Genomic DNA, 12,670 nt, shown 5'->3' with positions numbered 1-12,670 from the left:
TGTGGAATTCGATGATTTTTTCAAAAGTCGTCAAAACAGCTGTTCTACAGATGAAATATCTAAACTATGACTGTGTTCTTTTTATAAACTGCTCTACCTACCTACCTCATGCACTAGAAGGAGGTTACAAAGTCCATTTCTCAAGGATGGGGTGGACCCCCCATTAGTTTTCCAGGAAAAAGACTCATGCCAGTTGATAGAGCTGATAAATAACTATACAGGGTATGAATTTGAAAAGAATCGGTCGAGTTATTTTTGAGAAAATCGTGAAAAACATGGTTTTTTAGTAATTATCTGCCATTTTTCTCAAGAATATTACGGAGCTCCTGCAATTTTCCCAAAAATGAGACTCATGTCAGTTGATAGGGCTTATGAATAGCTATCTATGATATAAATTTGGAGAAAATCGTTGAAGCCGTTTTCGAGAAAACCGTGAAAAACATGGTTTTTTAGTCATTATCCGCCATTTTTCTCAAGAATATTACAGAGCTCCTGGAATTTTCCCAGAAATGAGACTCATGTCAGTTGATAGGGCTTATAGATAGCTATCCATGGTATACATTTGAAGAAAATCGTTAGAGCCGTTTTCGAGAAAAACGTGAAAAACATGTTTTTTTAGTAATTATCCGCCATTTTTTCCGCCATCTTGAATTGAATTTTATTGAATTTCTTATTGTCGGATCCTTATGGTATAAGGACCTTAAGTTTGAAATTTCAAGTCAATCGGTTAATTAGGAATGGAGTTATCGTGTTCACAGACTCACACACACCCACACTCACACACACACACACACACACACACACACACCACACACACACACAGACCAACACCCAAAAATCATGTTTTTGGACTCAGGGGACCTTGAAACGTATAGAAAACTTGAAATTAGGGTACCTTAAATTTTTTTGGAAAGAAATACTTTCCTTACCTATGGTAATAGGGCAAGGAAAGTAAAAACAGCTAACCTGAAACTATCTCCATAGAAGTGTATCCTGTTTAGAACTGAAGTGAAATATCTAGGTCATATAGTCTCAAGAGAAGGCTTAGCTACTGACCCAGAAAAATTGAGTGCTGTTCAAAATTGGCCAATTCCAACAAATAAGTCTGAACTGAGAAGTTTTCTAGGATTGTGTACACATATTCGCGCTTCCGACCCGCACCGAGCACGCTCCTCCCTCGTACCGCCCTCGTACCACCATCGAACCACAGTCGCTCCTCCCACACACCCATCATCAACGTTACGGAAGATATTAGATCTTCTCGCGTTCCCCGGTCGAACCACTCTTGGACCCCGGTCGATCATCAATCGCTCTGCTGGAGTGACGTTCGGTTGCGGAGCAGAGCGAAAGTCTGTACGCACCTTTACAGACGTTTTGTTCCCAACTATCATGATTCATCAAAACCTCTTACAGAATTGACTGAAGAAAAACGACAGTTTAATTATTGGACGGATAGAGTTTCAAAGTCTTTTAATAAAAGAGTAATTTATGCTCAGCTCCAATTTCATCATATCCCATACCTGGAGGTACATTTGTAGTGGACACAGATGCTAGTAACACGGTATTGGTGGAGTTTTATCACAAATTCAAAACAAGGAGGAGAAAGTAATTGCAAGAAAAGAATTATTGGCCGTAGTAGCAAGTTTAGAACATTTTCATAAATATTTCTATGGTCAAGGGTAAGAACAGATCATTCTGCTTTACAATGGTTGTTTAACTTCAAGAATTTGGAAGGTCAGACAGCAACGATTACAAGAATATAATTTTATTATAAAACATCGAAGAGGCAAAGTACATGGTAATGCTGATGCGCTGTCAAGGAGACCATGTCTTCAGGACTGTAAATATTGTGAGAAAATTGAAAGTAAACAATCTCTGATAGTGAATGCAATTAGAATAGAGTCTGACGATTATTGGAGTGATGCAATGCTCAGGAAAGACCAGATCAACGACAGCAACATTGGAGACTTGGTTACTTTTAAAGAAGAGGGTAAGCGACCAGCTTGGGCTGAAATTTCACATAGAAGTGCTATCTACAAGAGCTATTGGGCCCAATGGGATTCTTTGCAGGTTGTTAATGGAGTACTGTTTCGGAAATGAGAATCGGCAGATGGTCTTTCTATGGTTCTACAAAAAGTCATACCCGATAGAAGGGTACCAGAAGTCTTAGAAGAGATTCATGGTGGCGCTTCTGGTGGTCATTTTGGAACTAATAAGATGCTAGAGAAGATACGGCAGCGCTTCTATTGGGTCAATTCTAGAGCAGATATAGAGTTGTGGTGTCGGCGCTGTGATACCTGTGCTGCAAGTAAAGGACCAGGGAAAAGGTTCAAAGGAAAGATGCAAAGAAATGTTGTGGGATCCCCTTTTGAAAGAATTGCTGTGGATATTGCCGGTCCGTTACCAGTGACTACTAAAGGTAATAAATATCTGTTGGTGATAATTGATTACTTCACAAAGTGGCCAGAAGTAGCCTATACCCCATTGCAAATCAAGAGGCCCAAACCGTTGGCAGAATGATAATAGATAATTGGATCAGTCGATTTGGAGTGCCATTAGAACTACATAGTAATCAAGGCAGAAATTTTGAATCAAATGTTTTTCAAGAAGTTTGCAAATTGTTAGGGATAAAAAAGACATAAAACCCCACTTCATCCACAATCTAATGGAATGGTAGAGCGTCATAATAAGACATTAGGAGAATTTCTACGAAAATCAGTTTCATCAGATCAGAAAAATTGGGATATGAAACTTCCTTTATTTTTACTGGCTTACCGCTCAGCCGTACACCGATCAACTGGTTGGAGACCAGCAGAAATGCTTTATGGGAGGGAGATTCGACTCCCTGGAGATTTAATGTTTGGTAGACCACCAGATGAACAAAAATATCGGATGGAATACATTGCTGATTTGGAAAATCATCTTTCAACAATTCATGAAATCGCCAGAAAACATCTAAATTTGTACAGTACTAAACTAAAAATAAAGTATGATTTGGCAGCATCAGAAACAAAACTTGAAGAAGGGAAACTCGTTTGGCTATATAACCCAAAGCGAATATGAGGAATTTGCTCAAAATTAGAAAGAGCATGGGAAGGCCCATACTACATTCTGAAGAGAATAAAATGATGTAGTGTATAGGATTAGGAAAACTGGAGGTAGAGCCAAACCTAAGGTTGTACACATTAATCGTCTAGCACCTTATCAAGGAAATCTGGATATTGGAGACCAACATCCCTAAGGGGGGGGGATAGTGATGTAGGCAAGGCCTGCATGGACACTAATCATGTGGACCGGGGTGGTTGCCAGGGTGATTGTTTTTGGTAACCAACTGTTTATGAGAAAATAACTAGTTGAGTTTTAAGTTGGATTTTGATGAGAGATGTTCAAATATGTTTTATTTTATTTTGATCTTGCTTAATATGTAAACTTTTAATAAATATAGTGACAATTAAAAAGCACATCTACAATATTATTGTCATGTGCTTGAATCCAATTCAATATCATATTATTAGGCTATAATTGTGTAAAACTGGCTGTTTTAATATTTTTCAGTCACGTTCTCTCTCTTTATAAATCTCTCTTTGAACTGATAATTTTCAATTCTCATTTATTTATTCTCTTTCTATCGCTTTCCTCACTCACAATCCCCCACTTTCCCTTTCACTCTATCACTCTCTCTCACACACACTCCTCCTCTTTGCAACTTTTTCTCTAGTTTACTCACTCCATTGCACTCATTTGTGTCTATTAAGTGGGATAATGGTATAACAGAAACCTCACAAAATGGCGGCTTAAGCAACAGACTCGCCATGATAACAAAATTTACTTCCAGTACAAGAATGTAGAATACTACATTTTATTCTAGCGCACTTCCAAGATAATATATCCTATTATATCCTCATACTGATCGAGTATAATGATGCAAAAAATGTGTTGAGAATTTGAAGTTGATTGATGAAAGAATTCGACAGTTATTGCCGAACATACACACACAACAGGGCAACGACTCGACCTTCAAGTCAGAAGTAGGAAAGTTCTTGCTAGGCTCGATCATAAAAAATTATATAATTATTGAGCTTAAATCAATTATTAATTTAATGAGAGAATAGTATGATAATTGATCTTGACTCACTTCAAAGTCGATCCGATTCAAGTTGTGAATTAGGTGAAGCAAGAGGTTACTGTTGTAGAGCTCCTGAGCCAGCTGAGCAACTATAATGTCGGTCTGAGGCTCCGCGTCTGAAGTGCCGTACAGCATGTTCTTTATTAGTAATAGATTTTTACTCACATCTTCCTGGGCCTGCAATCAATTTAATTTATTAATAAAGTTACTTGAAGAAATTGAAAAGAATTTGATACTGGTACTGTTAAGATTAAAAAATAAAAATGTCTGGGTTTTAACAGTGTCATTTTGATATAATGGTGATTTTTCTGAAGAAATTTGATGAATAATTATGCAGGCAAAATTACGGGTTTTCTTTTTTTATTAATTTAACGGTGTGACGAACATAACTGCAAGGCTACTACTGGGATTTCAGCCAAGTTATTACGTGAGTAAATATAAGCGATTAGGCTTCAAGATCATAAAAATAAGATGTACCGTAATTCATAAGGAAGAATTGATTTTTTCAAGTGGAAAAAAAATTATTGATATTTATAAAAATTTTGGAAATGTAGACCTACAGACAGGTTTGGAGTGTGCTTGTTGTTCCTTTGGGTAGGCTACAGTCGGCCTTGTGTACCTACAGATCCTTATGTACCTATTATGGATATTGAGTGCATCAAAATATCAAATCACACATGTGTTCAAAACCTAAAATGTTATTTTTTAAGATAAAAGTGTAGGTTAACGAGGTTTGTTTTTTCTTTGGAATGGCCAATTATATTTTGATATTATTCAGACAGTTTACAGTCATCATTGTATAAGTAATGGTGTTAATTTGAAATTTTCGATACTGAATAAATACACCATATACGGAACTTTTCCTAATAGTATAATATTAATCAAAATACAGTGTACAGTTATCATTGTATAATAGTGCTGTATTCGATATTTTCAATATCAATAATAAGTACACCAAGTAAGGAACTGTCACCCAATTCTATGATGTGTTGCCTATACCACCAATTTAAATTAATGAATAAACCGTAGGATTTGATAAAAATGATGTAAGCCACGAAATTTCTGATAAATCAACTACAAGAAAACACTTAATTAATGCAAGAAAGTATTCTTGGGACTTCTGTAATGGGAACTGAATTCTCAAGTGAAAAATTAATTGACTAAAACTTACCTTGTCTGCTTTCTTGTCACCTCTCTCCAAACAGTTTACTGCTTCTTTTAATGCTTTAACCACCTCAGCAGGACTTTTTTGAGACTTTCCAAAGAGAGGCATTGTGAGTAAACTGCAAAAAAGCAAAACTAACCTTCAATAAATGGGTTAAGCATAGACAATACTCAAGAGATCTCAATCACAACTCTATTAGTTCAAAGTTAAAAAGATGTCAATTGAATGTTTATTTTTGAAATAGCATCTAAAAGCTTAAATATAACATTCATTTGAATGATTTTCCAAATTTGTGATTTTTTTCAAGGCACTTGATGAAAAAATACAGAGTTGAAATATGGTTACCTGTACATAACATATGTTCAATATAAAACGTCGAAAAAGTAAAAGATCTATCAATGCCAATGAATTAATTGATTTTTCTACCACTAGTAGATTTAGAACGTAGAAAATTAGATCTCACTTGTTAGATGTACAGATCAACGAAGTATCACACCACCATTAAAAATTATCTCAGTGTAAAAAGAAAACTGAAGTAACACAAACTGTAGACGGTCGAATAACAAATAATAAAGTTTAAATACACTGTCAAGATATTTTCAAAAATGTTAAAGTAATTGAAAATACTTCCTGTTAATGTACATAATTGCATACATCACAGGTTTAAGATCACACATCAATAGGATTTCACAGTTTTCATTCCATCCATACTTCAAAATTTCACGATCTCGATTGCAGTGGGCTTTCCCAGAATCACAGAAGATACGTAGACGACTTACAGCAAACTAGCAAAAAGCTACTTGCGCGACCTCTATGTGATAACTTTTGGTATATAGAAGTGGGGTACGCAGCACAGAGAAGAAGTACGCAGTTACTAAATAACAAAAATATTATGATTTACTATGTTTAATAGAAACAATTTTTATTTTATCAGCAATAATGAATTATGCTATTTTTTTATTATTTATTTACACAATTGTTAGGAGTCCCTGTTTGTGGTTTTAATTATCTTCAATTAAGCAAGATTCAGTGTACTATTTATAGGTAGACTAGTGTTTAAATTTTAGCAAAAAATTTGTAATAATTTTGGCGGCTAATCTCAAATTTATTTCTCAAAGCCTATTCAAGAGGTTGTATAGAACAGGCTATAATTATAATTTATGTTGAGAACAGTTATAACTATGAAACATAAACTTATATTTTGGAGAGTTGACTTCTACAATAATATAGCCTACCGTAATATTATTGTAGATTTGAAAATTAAATTTAAGTTATTCGATTAACATGAAATGTAATTATTAACAGTACCTATATGGTAGGCATACTCCCATAATAAGCCTACCGTATTCATTGTAGATTTTGGGCGCGTTTCAAGGAACTGAATCTTCACCTCACTTTGATATTATAGTGAGGTCCACGTTATAATGGCAGTAGATGAAGATAGAAGAATAGCGATGCCGATTCTCCGCATTAATTAATTATATTTCTACACTGTCAAAAACATAATTGGCATTGTTGTGGACCTAGAAAAGGATAGAACCACCGGCTTTGTCGAATGATAGACAAGGATAGCAAAACCAAAGTTGATCAAATACTGTCATCATAACGTGGACCGCACTATAGGCTACGGTACTCTACAATGATAAGATCATCAATCAACACCTCATCTCATGCGAATGATGAGAACTATAAAAATCACTTACCTAAGGCTACGTAGCCCATAGACCTTAAAGATGCATTTATCCCTTCAAGGACTTTGATGTAGCCTATCTCAGAAAATGAACCAAGATGACAATTTGAAGTCGATTTCACTCTGTGAAACTCCTTGAGAGTCATATACCGTACAGTCACAGAGAAGGATCAGAGGGAACATTCTTACCGACTATTGTTTCGCCTAATGTGTAGTATCACTTATACCGGTAGAAAGCGCTTGTATACGCAAATGACGATTTCTGTCTGAGCTTGATTAGTATTGTTGTAGGGGGACGTAGTGGGGAGTCATTGGCATCCTACACTTCCCTCTCCAACAAACCAGTTCACACCACTCTCTCCCCCCAACAAAACAACTGCTGACAGGATTTATGGCTTGAGGCATGCATGCATGTCATTGTTTTGCTAATAATACATAGACTAGACATTCATTTTTCTTATTCTAATCACTTGCTACTCTCAACTCTCCAGATCGCATGAATGCTGCGTCTCCAGTGACAAAGAGGATTAATTTTTATTTCTAATCAACAAGAACTAGAAAACAATAAGTGAATGAGTAGCCAGATAAACTGTTGTCCATTATAAAAATATAATATAATCCAAACTTTATTACATTATGTACTTCAATTCAATAATTGAAAAAATTTAAATCAATCTAATTTAATCCATAATATTGCGATTTTGAACTTAAAAATTGAGAAAGAGCATGGAATAATTTTAATCATGACATGTTCTTGAGGTGCTGTGTAATGCAGCATTATATTTCTCTATTATTGTTCTAAAATGATTTTAATAAATGATGTCAAAACTGCTCATTAACAATAATATTGTTTCAGTTACTTTTTTTCATTGAATAGCCAAAGATTGTTAACCTTAAAATATATTATTTCAGTTGCTTTTTGTTTTCATTGAATAGCCAATGGTTGTCAACCTTTTTCATGGACTGTACCCATAGTGGAAAGTTCTAATTTTGCATATGAACTAAATGCTGTTAGGCTAGCCGTCTAGCGGGAGATTGGGGAAGAGGGAGTAATTTGAAAATTCAATGAATTTCTCTCATTATAAACTTATAAGAGTTATAATCTTCTTAGCATTCAGTAAAATAACATCCAGTTTCATTGTATATTATAAGGAGGAAATTGATTGATACTCTTAAAAAGATTTACCTACCCCTGTTATTATGTATGTGTATTTTTGTCGTAAATGTATTTCCTTTGCTTGATATAATACAAAATTATAAGTAGAGCAATAAAGAGCAAAACTAAAATCGTAAATCGATTTTGAAATAATCTTCATGACCTTTTAGAAGAAACTTTGTGGCTGAATCTGCTAATCAATTCCGACCGTGTTGATAAACTTGAAACGCAAAAAATGCTGTTGATTTTATCATTTTTATTCATAGTTCACTTGGACGCACGGTACGATTCAATCACTTGAAAATATCAAGAGATTGAAGATATTCTCCTCATATTCACGATCTCGGTAGTTCTAAGATGGAAAACAGTAGTTGAAGATAAATATTTAAGGTAACTGAGCTCCTATAGGATAAAATTTAGAACCAATCATGAGTTTCTATGATGTATGATCCTCGTTTAAGAGACTCTTGATTAACAGTGGAATTGCGAAAAAATGGTAAAACTTTAATCTTCACTTTTTCAATCGGTTGCAACTTTCTAATGGTATTGAAATCGAAAGTATTGATTGGAGTGAGAAGAGGAGGAAATTCCTCACATCCTTGACTAGATTTTGATTTTATATCTGAATTATTTCATAAGATATGCAGCATTGAATAAATAAATTGTCATTATTTTGTGTATGGAATATGGGTTGAAGTACAGTGTACACTCAACAAAAAATTTCCCATTTCTCTTGGGAACTTGACTCATGATATATGATTTCCAACTACCTTCACAAGCCGAAAAGAAAGAGCGTACGGGAAGATCCGAAAATTGTATCAAAAGTTATGAATGAAATTTCGATCCTTGAGGTGTCCTGAAAATCTTTGAGATAGAGCGTTCTACCTGTTCTCAGATTGTAGAGCACAAAATTACGCCTAGTAGGATGTTGAATTATACATTTTTGAATTGTGACAATCGGAAGATATTGTTGATTAAATACTATAAGATTTATCAAAATTGATTTTTCCATGAAATTCTACTCGTTTTGGAAAAACTGTAGGATAGAACTGATTGAAGTTAGAGAGGTCTGAATGATTTCATTTTATTCTGAATTTTATGTACAGTAAAAAAGGAGAGAGACGATTTTTTTTGTCCAATGACTGGATTTGATTGTAATAGCTCAGAACTGGAGAATGAACCATACATATTAGGTATTTGGGCCACTCTGTACAAGAAAATTTTGCATGCGAAAATTGGTTCTGGACTTCTCTTATGCATACAAACCCTAAAAAATCAGAACTGCAATGAATATAAAATATTGCCTCTTTTTCATGTCTAAATTGACTGGACTAATTATAATGTTATAACGTGAGTCACATATCTATCTTCTATAGAAGGTGGCGACAGGCGCGGATCGCCCCGATCCCCCCCCCCCCACCTATTTCACAAGTGGTGTTTGAAAAAACTACAGTTACTATAGTTCAGTCACTATAGACATCAAAAGGGGCTGTGCTTGCATTTTATATTGTAGATCTGAATTATCAAATTTGGATACATGAGAGAAGTCCAATTTTGTCATGCAAGATTTCCTTGTGCAAGATACAGAATGGCCCAAATATACCTAAAATATATGGTTCATTTTCCAGTACACAAAGAAATGGCCAATTTCTATATTCAGATAAATTATAGAAAAATACTTGATCTTGTATTTTAGAACATAATCTCCTCTTTTAGTTGCTGAAAACGATTCATGGGAGAATATGATCCTAGTGTAAGATTAGATTGTTGAAAAAATCATGAAATCAAAGATACTTTCCCTAGTATTATTCTTTGTATTAGTATCACTCATGTTCATTCTTATAGAACATGATCTAATGAACTTATATCATGGTGCGAATTCTCAATGTTATGACAAGATTATGGAGTTGCTGGTGATGATTGAAGCTAAAAATAAGGTATTTTCCAAAATACAAGGAGCATTGTTATCAGGTGTACTTGAAAATCTATATGAGAAAGAGCGCTCTACCTTGTCTCAAATTGTAGAACATAAAACTACCCTTATACCACACACTCGAGTTTGTGCCACTATACAAGCTCTTTATTACTGAAAGAAACCTAGTGGACATTCCCATAGATGATAATTTATAAAACAAAGCTCCTCTATTCACTGTATCGAATGCAGCCCGGTAGTCCACAAAGAAGGCATATAATTTACCACCTTTTTTGCTGTTTTCAATTCCGCCAATGAAATAAGATTAAATGAATTATCTGCTGTCGAGTACCCTTTTCGGAAACCTGCCTGATTTTCCTTCAAAATTTTATTACTGTGTACCCAGGACTCCAGTCGTGGTACTAATGATAAATTCTTCTTCTTTTGGCTTTACAGCTCGATGTGAGCTTTTGCCTCTCGCACAAGAGCCCTCCACACATCACGGTCACATGCCTTTCGTCTCCATGTCACCAGTCCCATTCTCCGGAGATCATCCTCCACTTCATCAAATCAAATCAAATCAAATTCTTTATTTACACATTGTTGTACAAAAAGTTAACTGTATCAAATAGTAAATCGTAAAATAGTAATAACAAATAATGAGCTGTCTTTGTTTAAAATGAATGAATTGCCTTTCGTGACAGCTATTCTTTCTAAACTACCTTTGAACAGTTGCTCTAGTGAGCCAGGGTGTCAATTTGTAGATTGTAGATTCCAACCAGTTTGACACACGCACATCTGCCAACGCCCTTCTTGCAGAAAGGTGTTGCTGAAGCCTACGTGAACAATAGTATTTCAAAACATTGTTATTCAAGGAGCTATTCGCAAGTAATTGTCAATAAGGGCCTGTCTATTATAAACTGTAGGATATTGAACAAACTAATAATACGAACCTCTCTATAACAAACCTCCACCTAACGAAATCCTCTACACAACGAATTTTTACCTGGTCCCATGACATTTTAGAGTTTTTGCTGCTTATTTACCTCTATTTAACGAATTTCGGACCTCTCAGCAACAAAGTTTTCTCTTGACTTCCACATACAAAGTGCAGTGTGTATAGGAAGCAGACGGTCATTTTCAAGGAATTCTTTAGTTTCAGCAGAGAGGTCAATAGACTTTCAGACTGTCAATAATGGCAATTCAGGTAGGAAGAAGATAGAGTGGTAGACAGTCAATAGAGGGTGAAACACATGTCGGAAATTGAATTCCAAGAGCTTGTCATTATTGTAGACCAGGCAGGTGAACGACTGGACTTTCCCATTCTCGCTTTTGTCACACATTCACAATTCTTTGAACTGACTATGATGATGATAATGATGACTGTGACGAACCTGAGGAAAAGAATCCGCCAGATCAAGAAGTTCTAGAGGCTTTCAAAATTATCAGGCGAGGATTAAAACTGAAAAATAGTGTACCAGACATGTCCGACTGTTTGAATAGATGTGAGTCGTTTATCGAACATGATGTTTTATTCAAATGCAAAATCCAACCGATATTACTCACTTTTGCAAATATAAAACAAAAAAAAATAGGAAATTTGAGTTATTATAGACTAGTATTTATAGTGTAGTTAACCATATTTTGCGTTCCATCTAATAGTAGTGTAAAAAGTTGAAAAATATTGCTACAGAGTATGTACTTTGATTAAGCTCTACTAATAGTACAAATCAAGCTTTCTGGAAATAAATTGGTGAGTTTACTTATTAGATTCTACAAATATTAAAGAAACATGTTTTTTCAACAGCATAAATTTTAAATTTTTTATATTAATATTGGCCTAATAGGTACCCTACCTACGTTTGCGATGATATGTTTTATGTACCATATTCATTTATTTACCGCCGTGATACGATATAAGATCCATAGGATCGTGGCAGTTTTCTTGACAGAACCTCTCAATAACGAATACCTCTCAGCAGCGAATTTTTTCACGGGATAATCGACTTCGTTATACAGAGGTTCAACTGTATTTTCATTTTCATAGTATTGCTTTTCGTAACATTGAAGGACTGATGAATTTCGAAGTATTTTCTATTCTTGTTGGGAATATAGATGTTATTGTGGAATGTTGAATATTATTGTTTAACTTTGGGCTCATATATTCTATTGGTATTCATTATAAATTAAGCTTAGTAAATATATTTTGTTCATTTATAGTGGTTTTGTATAGACTAATTATTGAACTAGCATGAGTTTTAACTTTTGACTTACTGAAGGACAAAGTCGTTGTCCGTCTGTTTGTATGTTCTACAATAACTTTAGAAAGAATTGATCAATCTTCTCAAATTATGAACTTGTATTCTCCGAACCCTTTTACAGGTCAAGTTCGTTGGACAACAAATTGACTCACTCTTTCGTCCTTTTTCAGGATATAAAAATAACATTGAAAGTGCATAAGAAAAAAATTGTTATGATCTATCATTTCGTCAGCTGAAGAATTCTTTGCATGCAATTACTACAGTTTTTCCATTCATTCATTCGTAACATCAACTGAGGTTATTTGGGAGCAAAGTTAGTAGACTGTCTACTAAAGTTGATTTGGGAGCTATCACACACGC

The 12,670-nt window shown here is 34.7% G+C and overlaps 1 protein-coding gene across 3 annotated transcripts in view; it reads right to left on the bottom strand.

The window, feature by feature from the left end:
• LOC111047415 (protein Mo25) overlaps positions 1-6,068 on the bottom strand; it is a 41,428-nt gene extending 35,360 nt beyond the window's left edge. The window contains exons 1-3 of one of the 3 annotated variants that reach the window (XM_039425030.1): positions 5,755-6,068; positions 5,298-5,409; positions 4,136-4,303 (exon numbers count right to left, since the gene is read on the bottom strand). In XM_039425030.1, the coding sequence (XP_039280964.1) occupies positions 4,136-4,303; positions 5,298-5,399 (270 nt within the window). In that variant the 5' untranslated portion in view covers positions 5,400-5,409; positions 5,755-6,068. Of the gene's footprint in view, positions 1-4,135; positions 4,304-5,297; positions 5,426-5,636 lie in introns of all 3 variants that reach the window. The other 2 variants (XM_039425029.1, XM_039425031.1) reach the window with 2 other exon arrangements.
• Positions 6,069-12,670: the final 6,602 nt, after the last annotated feature.

Source organism: Nilaparvata lugens, chromosome 3 (genome assembly GCF_014356525.2).
Source record: "Nilaparvata lugens isolate BPH chromosome 3, ASM1435652v1, whole genome shotgun sequence".
Classification (NCBI taxonomy): domain Eukaryota; kingdom Metazoa; phylum Arthropoda; class Insecta; order Hemiptera; family Delphacidae; genus Nilaparvata; species Nilaparvata lugens.
Note: the sequence above shows the minus strand (reverse complement) of the source record. Positions and strands in the feature narration are given on the sequence as shown.